This window comes from Barbus barbus (genome assembly GCF_936440315.1).
Source record: "Barbus barbus genome assembly, chromosome: 40".
NCBI lineage: Eukaryota > Metazoa > Chordata > Actinopteri > Cypriniformes > Cyprinidae > Barbus > Barbus barbus.
In genome coordinates this window covers 20,064,806-20,083,763 of record NC_136718.1, presented here as the reverse complement: position 1 = coordinate 20,083,763, position 18,958 = coordinate 20,064,806, and the positions used below count along the sequence as shown (strand labels likewise).

At 39.3% G+C, this 18,958-nt stretch overlaps 1 protein-coding gene across 1 annotated transcript in view; it reads right to left on the bottom strand.

Moving 5' to 3' along the window:
- The window catches only part of LOC306859965 (plexin-A1-like), a 223,554-nt gene that overhangs the window by 44,802 nt on the left and 159,794 nt on the right, over positions 1–18,958 (bottom strand). The window contains exons 11-16 of the mRNA XM_079401423.1: positions 17,287–17,383; positions 15,020–15,210; positions 7,292–7,443; positions 6,562–6,682; positions 6,002–6,138; positions 3,366–3,533 (exon numbers count right to left, since the gene is read on the bottom strand). Of these exons, the coding sequence (XP_079257549.1) occupies positions 3,366–3,533; positions 6,002–6,138; positions 6,562–6,682; positions 7,292–7,443; positions 15,020–15,210; positions 17,287–17,383 (866 nt within the window). The remainder of the gene's footprint in view (positions 1–3,365; positions 3,534–6,001; positions 6,139–6,561; positions 6,683–7,291; positions 7,444–15,019; positions 15,211–17,286; positions 17,384–18,958) is intronic.

Genomic DNA, 18,958 nt, shown 5'->3' with positions numbered 1-18,958 from the left:
TGTCAGGGGCACAAGCAGCCTTTCTGTCAGAGCTGCTTTAAACTATAAACTATAGGCTACTGTATCTTAAGAGTTTTTTTTTAAGCCCTTCATATAAAGCTTGTAACATGTTTAGAACAGAGTGTATTATGCACTTTCTCCGCAGCAGTTCAGTTTGTGTCCTCCCTATAGATATTTTTCAGATGTGCTCGTATCAAACTCGACATTAACGGTATTGCTTCATACTGTATTGCTTATAAAAAATATATCGATATATCGTACAAACTCGATATGCCGTCCAGCCCTAGTATATATACATGAAAAAATAAATAAAAATGTATGTAATATATCGGATGAAACATCAGAAGTCATTCAAAAATTGCAAAAAAAAGCAAAAAAAAAAAACAGCAACTAACAATTGTTATACACAGATGCCTGCTAAGTGCATAAAGTCAATAGCTTCGCTATATAGCTTTACATTTTACACCTTTTTGCTCTCCGAGAGCGTACCGCTGACACCACACAAAGGTAAATAAGAAAGTGAGTGATAGAAAGAGAGGAGGAGCGAGAGAGAGAGGGAGTGTTGAGAGCTTCTTTTCATCTACAGGCTTTTAAAGAGCTCGCTCTATAACCCGCAGGAGCAGTGAAGTTACAGGTGATAAGTGCTCCATCCTGCCTGCCCCATCTGACATGCTGATGGTGTTTCTATAGACTTGTTTTTATTTCACCCCCGACACCGACAGACCAGACATGCTTTAGTGCAAATCGCTGCTCCTCCCTGGCACACCATCAGCTGACAGCAGCTCTGCTCGCAGGTGCAGACATCTGATGGTGTGAAGGGAGCGACCCCTAAAAGAATCTCATTTTTCAACCTCTTAATGAGTTCTGCTCATGTGTCAAGAGAAAGTGTAACACAAATGGCTTTGTATTGATTTTTATTACTTCTTTGTTGTTCCAACTTCCTTCAGCGAGGTAGAAGGAATTGCCACGATTATTAATTTTGCCATTTTTATTAAGAGAGAAAGTGGAAATATGACAGAAAATGATGACAGGTGAACTGGGACGCAAAGTGGGCCAGATTTGAACCCATGATAACTACATGAGCACCACAACACTATGTTTTACACATATGTAGATCCAGTGTCCAAATTATCTACAATTTATATTTTTCGGTGAGCAATTTTTGGGCCACAATCGGCAAAGGTTCGTCATGTGAAACTCCTAGCACATTATATATAAATTCCATTTCCGGTCGAAAGGGCACGCTGGCGCATTTGGCTGCCGCTCCTCTCTTGAGCCAGTGAAGACTGTATATGTCTTTTTATTCTACTGTGATGTGGAATCATGCGTCACACGCTGGATTACTGCTTTTATTTTTGAGTGCCGTTTGTTGGAATTTACTCTCCTGTTGCCTGGCCCAGGACCACTTACACCGCTGCGAGGCTGCTGTTGGTGTGGATTCTTCCCGAATGGCTCTCAGGTACACTGCTCGCCAGTTGCTGAACCTGAAGGGAAACTCAGTCTTGGCGAATGACATACGTGCTTTCTGCAGTCGTGTTGGAATACTGCGACCTAAGCGTTACATACATTGCTCGTCAAGGCGTAGTTTGTTATGCTCAACATCTAAGCCTGTCACTTATCTGACATTTCTGCGCAAACCCCAAAGACTGCTGTTTAGACCTACAGGGGTTAATTTTAATAACTTATCCGCACTCACGCGTGTGGAGGTTGCCTCGGACTCATCTGCACCCTCGCGTCTGCTGAAATCAGTGCTGTTTAACACGCGCTCTGTCAACAACAAAGCTGTTATTTTATCTGACATTATTTTAGAACAAAAGCTGGACCTTGTCTGTTTAACTGAAACATGGCACAAAGAATCTGACAGTCTTCTTTTTAATGAATTGACTCCTGCTGGCGATGGATTATTTGATCTTCCGCATTCCTCTGGTAGAGGTGGGGGTATCATTGTGTTGCACAATCAACATTACAACGTGTGTCCCGTGGCTGTTCAAAATTCTGGAGGCACAGACACTTGGGGGTGCTCTGGAGGCACAGACTCTTGGGGGCGCTCTGGAGGCGGAAGCTGGACGGGACCAGCGGAGACGCAGGAGAGTACTTGCGAGGAGCAGGCACTGGAGGGCACTTACAAGGAGCAGGCACTGGAGGGCGCTCCGGCAGCGCAGACTCTAGGGGGCACTTGGACAGCGCGGACTCTCGGGGGCGCTCTGGAAACGCGGATTCTCGGGGGCGTTCTGGAAGCGCGGATTCTCGGGGGCGCTCTGGAAGCGCGGATTCTCGGGGGCGCTCTGGAAGCGCGGATTCTCGGGGGTGCTCTGGGCTGAGGACAGAGGCGGTGCTGGGAAGAGTTGGATGGTCGGAACATTTGGTTGGGTATGTGGAGGGTCCTGGCGAGGGGTGAGCTGGTGAGGCCTGGTGGTTTTCGGGTGGGATGACGATCGTACTGACAAACTTCAACTTCGCCATTTACATCGAGGACATGATTAACCCAGAGCGATCAGGGAAAAACTGGACGTGGGAAGATCGCAGCTGATGACATCATCCAACCCAAACCAAAAACAGACACCGAGCGAGGCGTCAATCCAGCTCACCTGGTTGGTAAGCTCTAGGAACTCCTCTACATACCTCACCAACTCCCGGCCATCCTGCCGCAGGCACCAAAGCCTGTCTTCAGCCATTGTCATGTTTTGGTGCTGTCTTCTGTCACGCTTCGTCGAGGGAACGAGGAGACAAGGAGTTCTTCACAAACGGTACTCCTTTAATAACCAACTTCGTGAGACGTGGAGTACAGGCAAGACGAACACAGAATGACACTTTCAGACAGCACACAGAGGCAGGGAAACACAGGGCTTATAAAGGACAGACTAAACTAGATAATTAACAACACACCTGGAACTAATGAACTGATAACTAAAGGGAACGAGGACAGGAACACCAAATATGGGCATGAGAGGAGGGGAAACACGAGACACAAAGAGACAAAGTCTGACATAAGGCCTTGAATAATTTGGCTCCTGAATATTAATTTACAATATAGTTAAAAGAAATTTGATGTGTGCTACTTAAAATTACCTTAAAGTTACCGAAACATTGTTCTCCATCTTCATAAAAACAAAAAGTATAAATAAAAAAATAAATATTTATTTATTATTATTTTTTTGTCAAGATGGAGACAATGAAGGAATAAAGGGGAGAAGATCAGGAAACAGATTCAAACTTGTGTTTCTTCCATGATTGCTCAATGTATCAGGGCACATAAACAAACCTCTAGGCTATGGTTCCAACAAAACAACATAGTAGTCAGGCTTCCATTCTGTTCTGAAGTTAGCAACTCAAACGATGGGCCATGTAACAGTTGTTTCGCCTACCTAGCAATGCTCCAGTCTGGGTCTATCTTCAGGATGGTGGGGTCCTCTGTGTAGTTAAACTTCACCTCAGGGTTCCTCAGCTCAGCAGAGTCAATGTCCACCATAACCGGAGTGCTTCCCGCGTTCACGCCGGCCGGGGTCACGCACACGATCTCTTTAGAGCTCCGCCTACAGTCATGGAGGAAGGTGTGTTAGAGAAAGAGCAACTGAAATGTTTACTGTAATTCTCATCACAATCAGAGCATGTGCCGTGTAAGCATGTCATCACATTCATATTTCATCATGACAGATTCTGTACTCAGTAAGAGTTAAGTATGTTTGATGAAGCTCCATCATTTGTGTTAACAACCATATGGGTTTCAAAGACTTGGGCTCTTGTTTTTGTCTGTCTGTCTGCTTTACTCTCTCCTCCTGTACTGGAGACGTGCCTGCAATCTCCATGCACATCCCCTTAGCACGTTGCCATGGGAACACTCTTCAAGATGCACACCCCAGAAATCCTCTGAAGACTGCACATATTTTGACAAGGTGGTTGTCACAAAAAATAAATAAATAAATAAATAAAAAGATGGAAGTGCGCAAAGAGAGTGAGTTTTGGAGTGGATAAGCCAGAAATTTCCTCAAAGGTAAAATACACAGACATTCAACGGAATGAAGTGCAAAATGCAATCATTGCTTTGGGATATTTTTTTTAGAGATTTTGCATTTTAAATATGTAATTTGGATTACAGACGTGTAGAATAAATTTGAATATGAATTCACTGGATCTTATGAACGGAAGACACAAAACACACACGAAAAAATAAGCAGGGCATATGAAAGGGAGGTTTCAGTTTGACTCTCTCCCGCAAAACATAAAAGCAGATGTTTTACAAAATGTCCAAGCTGCTCTTTTCCATGCAATGAAAGTGCAATAGGGACTAAATCTTTCAATGACTTTCAGTGAATAGTTAATTCAAATTTAGACTGGTCCTCATTCAATGATATTTTATGGATTAAAATATAGTGCAAATGTTGTATGTGCTACTTTTATAACTCTTTTTTTATATTTGGCGTTTTATGATTGCCTTTATTATAAGATAAGAGCTGATAGGAAGTGAAGTGGAAGAGAGAACGGGCAGGATCGGGAAAGGTCCTTGAGTTGGTATTCGAAGCACTGCACTGACCGACTTTTCTCTAAAGGAACAGTCTAGGAAAAAATTCTGTCATCATTTACTCACCCTACTGTTGTTTCAATATGTTTGATTTTCTGTCTTTATAAAAGTTACTTTGAAAAATGTCTCCGTGTTTCAAGGCAGAAGAATGAAAGTCACAAAAAAGTTGAACAGGTTTCGAAAGACATGAGGGTTAGTAAATAAAGACAGAACTTGGTGGGCTATCCCTTTAATTGTGAAGATTGATTTCTGGAGCATGAACACACCTAGTCTCCATCCACTTTCATTGTGTTAAAGCAAGCAGTGTGAACGTTCTTCAAAATTTCTCCTTTTGTGTTCTGTAGTAGAAAGAGAGTCATATATATTTAGAATAAAGTGGGTGACAATTCCTTTAATTGTGGCTTTTTTGGGGCATGAATCTACTTTGACCTCCATCCATTTTCATTTCACTGAAGTGAGCACCGTGATCATTATTCAAAACGTCTCTTTTCTTGTTTCACACAGGTTTGGAACAATGTGAGGGTGAGTAAATGATGAGAGAACATTCATTCTTGAGGGAACTATCCCTTTAACACCCTCACACAATGGGTTAACAGGAAGTGGACTTTCTCTCTGAAGTGAACCCTGGCTCTGAGACCAGGTGTGGCTGACGTCTCAGTCAGCGAGAACCGCGGTAATCCTCATTCTCTCCCTCTCTCATGTCTGAGACTTGGCAGCGAGACAATGTTTTTATTCTCCTCTGCAATGCAGAGCGGTCTGGTGCTACAGATAGACAGGCGTACGGCAGGAACACTCATTCACTGTCTCCGTCCACAAACGGAAGCGCACAATCGACCGGGACCGCCTGTGCCATAACGTGGCTGATGTTCTTGCCTTCAAAGTGTCTCTTTATGCTGTAGATACATGCCGAGGGGTAAAAAAAAAACCCAGGCCTGGGCGTTTTGACTGACGGAATGACAGGAGGACGTGCTAAGGTGGGAAGCCGGAAGACAGCTTTTTGGAAGGATGCAGATAAAGACAGAGGGAGACAACTTGGCAGACGAATAAGCAGAGAGAGCGAGAGAGAGAAAAAGGACCACATTAACAAGTGAGTGGAGACTGTACGTTGGCAAATGCTACACCAAAACAGCCAACAGGCTAACCATCAAAATGACTGGCACAGAGCCTATGGAACATATAAAACAGTCAAACAAACAAACAGAAACTATATGACAGACAGAAACACAAAGTTAGAAAGAAAGCCAGACAGATGGAGGGATAAAACGATAACAAGACAGACAGAAGGGCAGCCAAACAGACAACTGTATGTTTTTTTCATAGTTTGGGGCTTTTGCCTTATTACTAAACCACGGAATCTTGTTCCTGCTTTTTCTCACAATTGCAAGTTTATATCTCACAATTTAGAGTTTCCTTTTCCGAACTGTAAAATGCTAAACAATGGCACCAACAAAAAGATAAACAGGAGATAAAGAAAATAATTACTTTTTAAAGTGACAAGGGTGGCGCCCAATGTTGACCTCAACAGAGCTGCCAGCGTTGAGATGATTTCCTTCAATAGTGATTCTGGTTCCCCCTGAAAGAGGTCCCTGAGCGGGCTGAACACGTGTGAAGTACGGCGTCTAAGGAAGAAAATTACATATTGAAGAAGCACATTTTGTGTTATTGGAATCTTATTGCAAACATTATTATTAAAATGTATAAAGCCACAAACTCTTTGCAAGTAGAACCTCATTCAATACTGCGTTCAAAAGTTTCGGGTTGGAAAAAATTTGTAAAGTTTTTAAAAGAAGTCTCTTATGTTCACCCATAGCCCAGTGAAGTGATTTTTACATTTTATTATTTGTTTTTCTTACTTGAATGCTTTTGGTTAAATGTAAAATGAAAAAAAAGTAATGCACTTTTTTGTATCTTTCTTATATTCCTTCTACTGTTGTAGTTTTTTTGGAATTATATGCATCCAATTTGCATTTAAATTATCCAAAAGACAGGCAGATCTGAATGGATCTGTAGGATTAAGTGTCTCCAGACTCTTATACACTCACCACAAAGGTGAAAGCCCTGGGTGAGAGGGCTCTGTAGTCAGCCAGGCAGTCTCTCACGCACACCTCCACCTGGGCTTCCTGTACGCGGTATCCTGTGGCGTCATTCAGCAGACACACAATCCTGCAGAAGAGAAAAACATTGGAATCCTCTTTAGGGTTTGTGATTAACAGCACCGCTAAGTTACAAAAGGCCTCAAGGGGACGAAGGTGAATGGATGGATTTATATGATACAGCACAAGTAAATATTATTACTATAATTAATCTGTGTCTGATTTATTAGTCAGCCCAGATGGAATCTGCAGACTTTTTTCTGCATTTTCTACACTTATTTCTGCACTGCAAGGATTCTTGATTTAGATGTGGTAAAATGTGTTAAATGGATCTACTAGATACGTATGCTGAAAGAATAATCAGTAACCAGAACTAACAATGCATTAAAACTGCACTCTGTGGACTGAGAATGACAGATTATACAGTGAAAAGTAAGAGTGTTATAGACCTATAGATCTTCTGAACAATTGGCATGTTGTTAAACAACAGTATAATCCACAGAACACACTGTATTTCTAGTCCTCAAAGCCTCATTTTCATTTCTGCCAAAAACTAAATATGGCGGTAATCAAGTCAAGTCACTTTTTTATTTGCTTTATACAATAGCGACTGTTTCAATGCAGATTCACAGTATTAAACAGGACAGACACATTGAAGCCAAAAAACTTTTTAACCCACCTTTCCGCACTAACGTATTCCTCTTCAATAGGAACACAGGGTACTTTTCCCAGTCGAACGCCTGTCATAATGTCTCTAAACTGCAGACCCAGGTTCTCTCCGGTGATGGTGAGTCTGGTTCCGCCTTGCCGTGGTCCGGTTTCAGGAAACAGCTGTACAATGAGGAAAAGAGAGACATTAGTTTGACTGGAGATGAAGAAGATTTAACTGTCCATTATACAACAAACCACATTTTCTTTGTGCCAAATCACATTTGGACTTTATGCCATGACGGGCAGAAGAGCAGACAAAAGACGAGAAAATGTAGAGAAAAAAAATAGTCTGGGCATTTTTTTTTTTTATTCTGATATCTGTAGAACATATAATGGACCTCTGGTCAGTGGACAGGTCTTGGCATTGAACCCTGTAGCTCCTTATAGTCTTGCAGTTACAACACAAACTCAGATGCCTTGCATTTTAATGGAGACAAATCACCCCTTGGCGCAGGGGAGCAGAAGCCCCTGATGCTGGGCTTGGTGAGACACCTCCCTCCAACCCCCCTCCATCCATCCTCTAATTGAAACTTATTACCCAGGCTCCCGGATCCACGCTTCAGAGCCGCATGGCGCAAGGCAGTAGGATAATGTGATTTATTTAGCCGGATTATTCTCCGTAACGAGGACAGGTGTGGCATGACAAAACAAATATGGTGAATGATGTGCAGTGGTAACAGCAGGTAATTACAGGTACTCTGTACGCCTGATCTCCAGACCACAAGGTCTCCACAGAAACTGGAGCCGGGCCTCGGCTGCATCACTGCCACAATGGCTGGGGGCCTAGAATAGAGCCTTGAGGCACCCCTTTGTGGAAAATTATGTAGCATAGCAAATCATTGTAGAATATCAGAGACTGAATCAGACAAATTTAAAATGCATCAGAACATTGAAACCTGAGGAGCTGGAATTCAGAGAGGCCCCAAGGAAACATGATGCCGTAAATCAGATTCCTAGCTCCAACTAGTCTGAAGCAAGCAAACTAACCAGCAAGCCTCTTTCACAAAACAGCTTACAACCTTGAGACAAAAGAACACTTATTGATGATTCCAATTCAGGAAGGAGACCTTTTAACCTTTCTCTGGTCGTCACAGAACATGCCTCTTATTATCCATAGAACTACACACTAGAGGCAATCTGTTCATATGTGCTAAAAATAATCTTAAAAGGACCTATGAGTTATTTCTCTGCATAGAAATAACCTATATTATGTTTGTAACCTACACATTAGATTATCATGTTTTAATCAAATATTATGTTTGGTTTTTTTAATCACTATTGAATAGCTGAAGGATTCAGATGCGTGTTTGGTATGTATGAGTGTGAAAAATCATGCTTTAAATGTTTCTTCCAATCAATTCTTTGTCAAATGCATCATAGTCTTGTTATAGAAATCATGTCCAAAAGTATACTTTGCAAGAGCCTGTAAAATTTGGACCATGTGACTGATAACATGCTGATTTATGATGGAAGGAACACACCTAGCTAAGATAATAGCCTATCTAATTGGTCAAGACACCAGAGGGGATGTGTCCAGAAGCCAAGTTTAAAACTCAGGACACCATCAAACTCTCTTCTTCTTAAAAATTCTCTCTTACAACCTTCTGGTCCTCTCCCTTCTCCTCTTTTGCCACCACGTTTTGACGCTGCTCTTTGAGCGTGCTCTGGCCCACGTGCCAGCTGCTACAACAATGAGAAGAAAACCAACCTAGTCTCGTTACATCCTTTTATTCTTATTCTTTTACTTTAGTTTCTTTTCTTTCCGTGGAGTTTCGTGTTCTAATGTAAGTTTGCTGCAAAGTTCAGCTCCGACTGCACTCACTTCAAACTTCAACCAGACCAACTCCGCAGCCTCAGCCAACGCCCAAGACTTCACTTCAAAGACTACTGAACTCTCAACCAATCAGACACTTCGGGGAACCCCCCTGTCTGCAACGACGACACAAAGGAAACCCCTTAACACAGGCAAAGCAAGCAACACCTTCAGGTTCTGAATCTGTGTATTTAATATAAATTTTAGCCTCATTGAGAAACTCAAAGCGAGGGTTAAATAAGTGATTGATGGTTGTTAAGGTCTATGCAATTGAACATATTACTGTAAACTTGGGATATCACATTTCCATTCTCTTAAACTCCTCCTTTCCTCACTTTCTCTCTTTCTGCAATGTGTGAATGTTTGTGTTCATGTGTTAGATTAGTTTATGTCTTATAAAAATAAAAATCTTATTTATATTGAAAAGAGAAGTATCTTGTGTTTTGTGCTCACAAGTTAATGTCTTAAACTGCCGATCTTGTTACTGTGCTATTTAATGGTGTTTTCACTATATTTTGGATTTTAATAAATGACAAAAGTAAAAAGTAAAGTGTGTAAAGACCATCAACCCTACCGTGCGACTCCATTGGGCAGGGACACCGGCAAGGGATAGAAGTATCGCTTTTTATTTTAGTTTTTTCATTTATATGTTTATTATTGAAATGTTGTTATATGCATGTGTCAATTTTATTTAATTTCTTTATTTTCTTAAATATGTGGGTATATAGTATTTATAGAGTTGTAACTTTTAGTTTTAGTTACTTTTTCTTATTTGTAAGTCGCTTTGGACAAAAGCGTCAGCTAAATGACAAAAAGTAAAAGTAAGTAACATAATATCCAGTGCAGAGTTTGTTATACGGCTCGTTCAGTGATCAGCTGTAAAACTGTGATTCCGTTCAAATTCCCTATAAAATCATAAATGATTCCCTTTGAGCCAAATTAAACTATTTGCATTAAATTACATATTAATAGTACGTTACACCATATATTCAACAAGTGTGAAATGAGAATATTTGCAATGAAATTGTGTTTTTCATTTTGTTAGTGCTTCAGCCACACTGATAACTGAAAAATAATTCCCTTTCAACTGGAACCTAAATTAAACTGGCCACACAACACAGGAAGTCGATGTAGAATTTGATGGCAGGAATGGCAGGAAATGAATTTGAAAGAAATTCACCACAGTTTTCTGGGAAGTCACATGTTTTTAATTTTGGTGGAACTGGTCAGTACAGTTATAATGACTCCGTCCACACTGCAATGTCAATACAACAGCCTGAGAAGCAAAATTAAATCCAAGCTGTTTTGATAGAGCATGTACTGTAATACAGTTGTCTTGACCTGAAAATCACAGAATTTGGACTGAAGCCTGTCGCTCGGGATTACAGTAAAATTAACCTACATTACATGTCTTTTATTATGTTCAAAAAAACAATTTATACGTTTCTAATTAAATCAGCCTTCGAGCGAAATGATAGATAAAAATAATCTCTCTCAACACAAGTGGGAGAACACTAATATACACACACGTTCTCCCCCAGGACCTTGTTAAATTATACACAGTTAAGTAAATCTCCCTTCATTATCAGCTCTGGGTAACGATACATTTCAAAAAATATATGCAATTACTGAGATTAAAGTGCACCAGAATGCATGAAGCCTCCTGCCGATTTCTAGTGGCGAGATTATTACTGTTTGTGTGTCGCGTTCCCCCAGCCCTCCGCCAATAGGTGGGAGGATGACAATGGAGGGAGAGTGGGAGGACTCAGAAAAGACGGCGGGTGAAAAGAATAGGGGCAGATTGGGGCGTCTGAAGACCCAGATCCCATCCGCCCACAAGCCACCTGCACGGTGTGTGAGGCTTAACGCTTTCCTGATGTTGCATTTGTCTACTGTCTGTTTGTCGGCCTTTCCCTGATCTTCATCAACAAGGTTTCTTTCATCTTTTGGCAAACACAGAAGTGCAGCATGGGTAAAATCTTTCAAAAAAGAGTTGCAGTCAAATTCCACTGGTTGAAACATCTACTTGTGCTGTTCAGCCAGACATGCAACACAGCTCTGTCTGGCACCCCCTTTTCCGTACGTCTACGGCTGCATGCTTCCTGATGTAATTGAGGTTAAGTGTCTTTGCTTACGGGTACAACAGCATCACTTGGGATTTCACCCAGAAAACCTCCTATTTATAGAGTCTCCACCAATCTGCTGAAGAATGGAAAAACGCATCAAAGTTCTGCCATATCTGTCGCTTCAGTTATGTAGCTTTCCGGGGCCCTAATTTGCTTCCTTTTTTCCCTATTTTCCCATTCAATATTGCTAGTTTGTAGCATATGTTCTCAAATCCCTCTCCCCCTAAGCCAATCTTAGAGCCTCGAATAGACCATAGAGTCAAAAATTGGCTTTTTGTACAGAGCGATGCCAATAAAGAATACAGCATAACGAAACAAGGAGGGGAAAGCAGCCTGTAATTGGTTTCAGAGGGGTTGTTTTACATGTAGCTTGGCGGCATCCAATCATGGCCAGACTTGGATGGGCAGCAGCAGAAGTCCATCTCCCTAAAGGAACATGAGGCTTAAGACTATTTTCATTTGTTACCTACATGAGGAGAACGCAAACCAAATCACCCAATCAGAGGCCTACCACCCTTCCGTTGCCTGTCTGACTTCATCTCACTGCATGAAAAACAAGGCAGAACATGTATATTTTACATATTTCAGTGTCAAAGCTTATCAGAGCTGCTTACTGTTGACAGAGGTGTGATAAGGGTGTGTGTGTGTGTGTGTGTGTGTGTGTGACAGAGAGAAAATCCCAGATAAAGAAAAGGTGGTTTGCTATAAGAAACCTTGCTGTTGCCCCCGGTTAGGTGCGTTTTCCTCTGCTGTAATTAGAAATGGAGAAAATCTACACTCTGAGCAAGTTAATGCAATATTGATGCCGAAGAAGTGCATTTTGGGAAAAACTAGGGAGCAGCTTAGGAAGGTCTTTTCCCCATGATTGTCAGGGTTTCTCTACTCAGTATGTTGCAAAACTTATGGTAACTGCCATTGAGATTAATGGGAAAGCTAACGGCTAGCTCTCTCCAGGTATTATGAACTTCTATGGCCCTTAGAATAAAAGAACAAAACTTTGACGTCAGCAGACAGCTTCAACTGAGACACAAAACAGCAGACAATAAGACAGACATAAAGCAAATTCAATTACTACTCATACCCAGGGGTCTCTCTGAGGAGACAGAGACAGAAAATCCCAGTTTAAATACTCTATTCCAAATGAAATTAGAAGCTTATCCACAGGCTAATATACTAAGTCACACGACTCTGACGTGAATGGAGGAGAACCAAGGGAATGAGCGTGGTAGGAAACGACAGACTGTGAGAATATATAGGGATAGCATAATATTCCTTGAGTTAGGATAAATATAAACTTAATGCTCTGGGCCAATAAACGATTTGTACTGATAACTAAAATTAATTTAATAAAGTTAGTATTTAATTGCAAAAAAGCTGAAATGTGATGAAAAATATCAGCTATAAGTTATTTCAGTTAAACAAGACAACATTTAAACACTGAAGGTAATGTAGTAAAACTACTAACTAAAACTAAAATAGAAATGTCAAAAGCACAAAAACAAAATTGCTATAAAATAAACGCATATTCTTACTAAAAATTTAACAAAAAAAAAACAAACAAAAAAACTATAATAGTATTTAAATAATACTAACACTGATATCTTGGCAAAAACATGAAGTTCAGAAGGAATAAAACCCTAAGTATGCTAGGTAAACTAATGATGGTAAATATCCCTGCCACAAATGCCCAAAAATGAGTCTGTGAAGGAAGTACAGCCTGTGTTACTGTTTTACTGAGTTTCGTTGGTTTGAACGCATTAAATTCATTGTATTTCGGTCTTTCACAACTTCATTTTCATCACTGTAACTCTAAATGTAACTCCAAACATGGCGCTATTTTCAATGATGTTTGGTCACGAGACGGATAGAATTCACAATGCTTAATGTCATGTGTCTAAAGACAACAAAAATCTGATTTGAGAACAACATTGGAGAGGAAAATCTGTGGATGACTACTAAAATCTACTTTGTTCTTCACATAAAGCTATCGTATGACTTCAGAAGACTTGGCGGTTCAAACCGATCAGCGGATTCAATGTGAACTGAAAACAAGCATTCACCATTCCCTTTCTTTGTCTCTACCTCTTCCTTCATTCAAGCTTTCAGCTCTGGTTATAGAGCGATAAGTAAGCAGAGAGACAGGCATGAGCTAACGGATTAGCAACTGTGCCACTGGCAATTACCCAGTATCAGGGGCTAATCTTACTGAGAGACACCGCTGTCTCTCAGACTGCCAGCTGCCAGCACTGGCACACCGCAGTATATTAGCATCAATACACCGCTGCATGGCAATAAAAGCACAGCGAGAGATTTGTTTGGCACGGCCGCTGTAGAAAACCTAAATTGGAGGTCTATTGTTTCTTTTCTTAGATGAATAGTGTCTGTGTTATAGAAACTGAGAAACGGTACACCATCGTTAGCATACAGGAAGTAAACATATGGCTTCTATGAATGGACTTTTATGAGAGGTGAAGAGGGAAACAACAAATTTGTTATACTAAATTTATATGTGACAAACAGTGGTGTTTAGTAAATATGGCACAAAAATGACAAAGGCTTACAATGGGGCACTTATAATAGAAGTATATGGGGCCAAATCATTCATGTTTAAATAAAATTCTTAATGATATTATATTGTTTAATTTACATTGCCACAGGACAAAAACAACATACATTAAGAAAAAAAAAAAAAAAAAAAAAACATACAAAATACTAAACCTTTCTATGTGAAGTTACACTGGCGTTCAACAGTTTGGGGTCAGTATTTTTTATTTAATTTTTTTTTGGAAAGAAAATACTTTTATTTAGCAAAAGGATCAAAAGTGACAGTAAAGACATTTATAATGTTACAAAAGTTTTCTATTTCAAATAAATGCTGTTCTTTTGAAATTTCTATTCAGCAGAGAATCCTGAAAAGAATGTATCAGTTTTCACTAAAATATTAAGCAGCAAAACTGTTTTCAACATTGATAATAATATGAAATGCTTCTTGAGCAGCAAATCAGTATATTGGAACGATTTCTGAAGGATCATTTGACACTAAACAATGATGTTAAAAATTGCAATAATATTTCACAATAATACTGTACTGTATTTCTGATCAAATAAAAAAGCAGCCTTGGTGAGAAAAGGAGACTTAAAAAAAAAAAGAAACATTTTAGATATCTAACCGAATTGTGAATAGTAGTGTAAGTGCTTACATTTTTTTATAGATGCTTTCCATTTCTGATTTTACATGCTCCGAAAATTGGTCCCATTCACTTACATTGTAAGTGCCTCACCATAGCCTTGATTTTGAAGGACAAAACTTTTTTGTTGTTGTTGTGGAAATCAACATTATGCCACAAATGCAGCTGACTGATCTTAATTTGTATTGAATTTATATTTTATTTTATTTCTTGAAAATCCATAGTTGCTTTTTTAACAAAACCACAATGGTGCTTCAAAGAACCCAGGAGGACTTCTGTTTCCTCTAACAGATGTCATACATTGCATATAATATGTAAATTTTAGGTACACAAATGTAAAAATAATCTTTAAAGGAAACATAAAGCTACTTCAGAAACTTATACAGTCAAAAAATGTACTTGATAGGTTCTTTGCTGAACATAAGATGCAAAACACCACTGAAGAACCTTCAACACGGCTGTGCAAAAACAACACCTGTTAAATGCTCACACAATAAAAAGTGTGTTTGACAGCCTTGTAAATACTGAATGTGTTAAATGGGGTGTGACAGAATGGGAGCGGGTGCTACCTTGTTGATTTTGGGGTGCACGCAGCGACTGTTTCCTGCGCTGGGGTGCATCCAGATGCTCTCTGGAGGAGCACACTCCTGTCTCAGAGAACACTTCTTCTCCTGCATGCACCAGCCGCAGTCGAACCGAGGATCCGCTTTCAAACACATCCCACAGCTGTCCCTCATCGCGTAACACTTGTACAGGTGCGCTGCCGAGAGAAAGAGAGATAAAGACAGGGATAAATAAGCACGCAGAGCAGAGGACAAAACCTGCGACCGCACATCAGATAAATTCTATATTAATGTGCCAAGTTGCTTGGCAACCATAAATCGTCTACAGTTGAGCTAATGAACTATATTACTCGACTGAAGAAGTGTTTATCGTCATTATTAGACTTATTAAATGTGATTACTGTTTAAACACCAGTGTGTCTTTTTCATATTGCTGTTGCCACTGTTTTAGGCGTGAGTTACAGTGATTCAGCAGTACCAAGGTAATGGTAGCTGATGTTATATAAATATTAACTAAACTGAAAAATGAGAGCACAAATACATTCTAGAGTTTTTGATCTAAAATGTTTAGTTCACTTTGACTGTAAACTGACAGAAAGTTAAAAGTTGGATGATGTATGAAACAAAGGTATCACCTCAGCTACAGCTAACAATTAGCGAATTACAGATGTTAAATTCCCATTGTAAAGAGAAAGATGGCAGCTTCAGGGGACTGGGTGAATGTTCTGTTGGCTGGGCGTCTTAGACTGCCGCCGGACTTCAAAGGAGACAGTGTATCCATCCGTCTCAGCCTCATGCTAATCTGATTAGCCACGGCTAAGCTTAAAAGTAGCGCTGCGCTAATTAAACTGAACCAAATGAATGATTTAATTACATTAACATTTCCACTTTACAGCAGGGCAAAGCTGGGGTTTTTTCTCTTGCAGTGTGGCGAAGATGGATAAATTTATTGTGCCATAAAGATGGTGCTGAGAGAGAGAGAGAAAGAGAAAGAGAGCGAGGGGGGGGGGGGATTTGGGCCATATCTAAACATTCTAAAACAAGACAATTTGCAAGTCGCATAAGATATTAAAAGTAGTTTTCAAAAAATATATATTTTGAATTCATATTTAACCCCATTTTGTTTTCTTGTTCTATGCATTTTTAAAGAACAAAAATGATTAAGAAATGTTTTTTGCAGTGCAGACATCCTTTTAAGACACCAATAATAACTTATTTTTAGTGCTGTCAAACAATTAATCGCAAAATAAAAGTAAAAATATAAAAATATGTTACTTTATATATATATATATATATATATATATATATATATATATATATGTACATGTAAATACATGTAAATATTTTCAAAATGTATGCTATATATATTATATATCCATAATAAATATACACATAAACAAAATATATTATTATCATCAGTATTAAAAGTTGTACTGCCTAATATTTTGTCAAAAAATGCGATACATTTTTCAGGATTCTTTGATAAATAGAACATTCAAAAGAAGAACGTTTTTAGAATGAGTCTTTTGGAACATTATACGTGTCTTTGCTGTCACTTTTGATCAAACTTTTGAAAAGTAGTGAATAGAAATGCTATCATAAACTGAAAGGACATTTATGAATTAATTTACTTCTTTTAGCCACTCCATCCAACCAAAGTGAAGCATACATCTGTGCTACCTTCAAAAACCGACCAGACAGGATATTACACAAACACTGGATCTGAAAGTAGCATTGTTTTACATTTCGCAGACAGCAAAGAGATGGGAAAAAGAAAGGAAATGCATGATGTGTCACCATCAGTCAAGGTGCAGAGATCTTGATTTGGCCCAGGTGTGGTGATCAATTGGATGGTCCTCTGGAGTCACTGTTCACTCACCGCTCTCACTAAATAGCTCCTTACCAGCCTGACACTTGAAATATTAGCAACAAATGGATCTGGACTCGACCCAAAATGACCAAAGCGGTCATCTTGAGTTATTTGGAGAGTCAGGTTGATAACCATCGAGATGGGGATATGAACCCAAAACCACACTTTCTCAGCTGCCACCCTTTTCATTCTTTACGAATGAGGGTTTCACGTAGTTTCTTATTGTTTAGCAGCAGCGAGCTGCAGTCACAGCTCAGGAAGGACCAGATAAGCTGTATGGAGTGCAGTGAGGCCTGACATGCAGCCAGGCATAAAACGGACCTAATTTGTCTTCACAGACATACTGGAGAGAGGTGTGGATACACAAAAAGAGCAACTTTAGAAGAACGGATGTGAGTTTTACCTTGGATATTGTAGGGGTTGTCAATGACGAAATCTCCATTCCACACAACCGAGAGATCCACCGGCAGGTCGCTGATGTCATTTCCTTCATAGTCATACTGGAGAGAAAAAGAAAAAAGAAAGATAGACATGATTCCATGCTGTTCTTCACACTTGATGTTTTCTTAGTGTTTTGTACAGTATGAGGCCCCATCAAGCAGAAATCCTGTCATAAAATAAAGCAAAAAGCCACAAAAGGTTATGTTTTATAACAGGTAATAGGTGTTCTTAAACAATTTTCAATAAATACATTTACAGACATTTTCAAACCTGCAAAAAAGCTTGTAAATCGATCTATAGTGCTCATGTGGGAAATATGGATTTTAATATGAGTCACGGCTTTTCCAATCCAATTTCTCCTGCTTATCACCATCATTTCCTGTCACTAAAGTCTGTCTATCCACCATAAAAGACAAAAAGGCAGAAAATAAAACTAGTAAATGGCACACTGAACTGCTGCAACATTTTCAGATCCGATTACTCCCACTTCTTATCATCACTTCCTGTCCTTGCTCTACAGTTTATCCACTAAAAAGACAAAAAGAAGGCGCAAAATACCAAAATGTTGGAAAAATGAGTTTGAATTAGGCTCTAGACATTACTCAATCCCATTACCCTCTCTCTATTGTGCTTCCACCCACTATGTTTTGTTTATGAACCAATTATTCCTATTTTTATACATAATGCCATGCCCTCCGTCTACTAAAAAGACAAAAATACCTAAAAGAACAGCAACTTGCAGATTCAAACTTTGCCATTACCCATACTCCTCGCCATCTTTTCCCGTGTTTCCTTTGCATTTAGGTAAAATCTGCTAAAAAGACAAAACTGTTTAAAATAAAACAAAAAAGTAACATTGCGCTGTGGTGCTTATATGGTAAACAGGTTTGAATCAGATTTTTTTCTTGAACCAACTGTTTCTATTTCTAGGCATATCTTTCTGTTCTTTCTCTACTTGAGACAAAAATGCCAAAAATGCTGGACACATTCAGCTTGTAGTGCTTTTTACGCAGTAAACGTGAGTTTGAATTTGGCTCGCAACATTTCTTGATCCCATTACCCACATTTCTTGCTAATTTCCTGTTCTCCCTTGGTAGACACAATTAACCAGTAGAAATTTGTCAGCAATACACACAGTTACACACTCACATGACATTTCTGTGCTATGAGGTCACGAAAACTTATCGTTTGCATGTGTTTTTAAGCATTGCCGTTTAAAAACAAGTGATTTTAAGCCATTGAAACGCAATCAGCAGCGAAAGAGAACTCTTTTCACTATATGCACACACTGTCTGAGAGACAGAGCGCGGGAGTATTGAACTATCAGAGTATTGAGTTATTTTTGCATTATTATAGGCCTTGAACGGATAAATACATACTTGCATGTCAAAATTCCCATATTTGCAAGTATCCTAGCAAAAACAGCAATTTACGTCTTAAGTAAAAGCAAACAGCTGAAAAACAAAACATGTATAACAGTATATTGGAACCAGGCAGCTCTTAAAGTGACAGCAGTCTAATATTCCTACTGTCTATCATTCAAGTTAATCAAACATAAGAGTGAAAATATCTCCGTGCTCGACTAAATCATTTATGTAAGTTTAATAAGAATAAATATATATTTCATTTACACA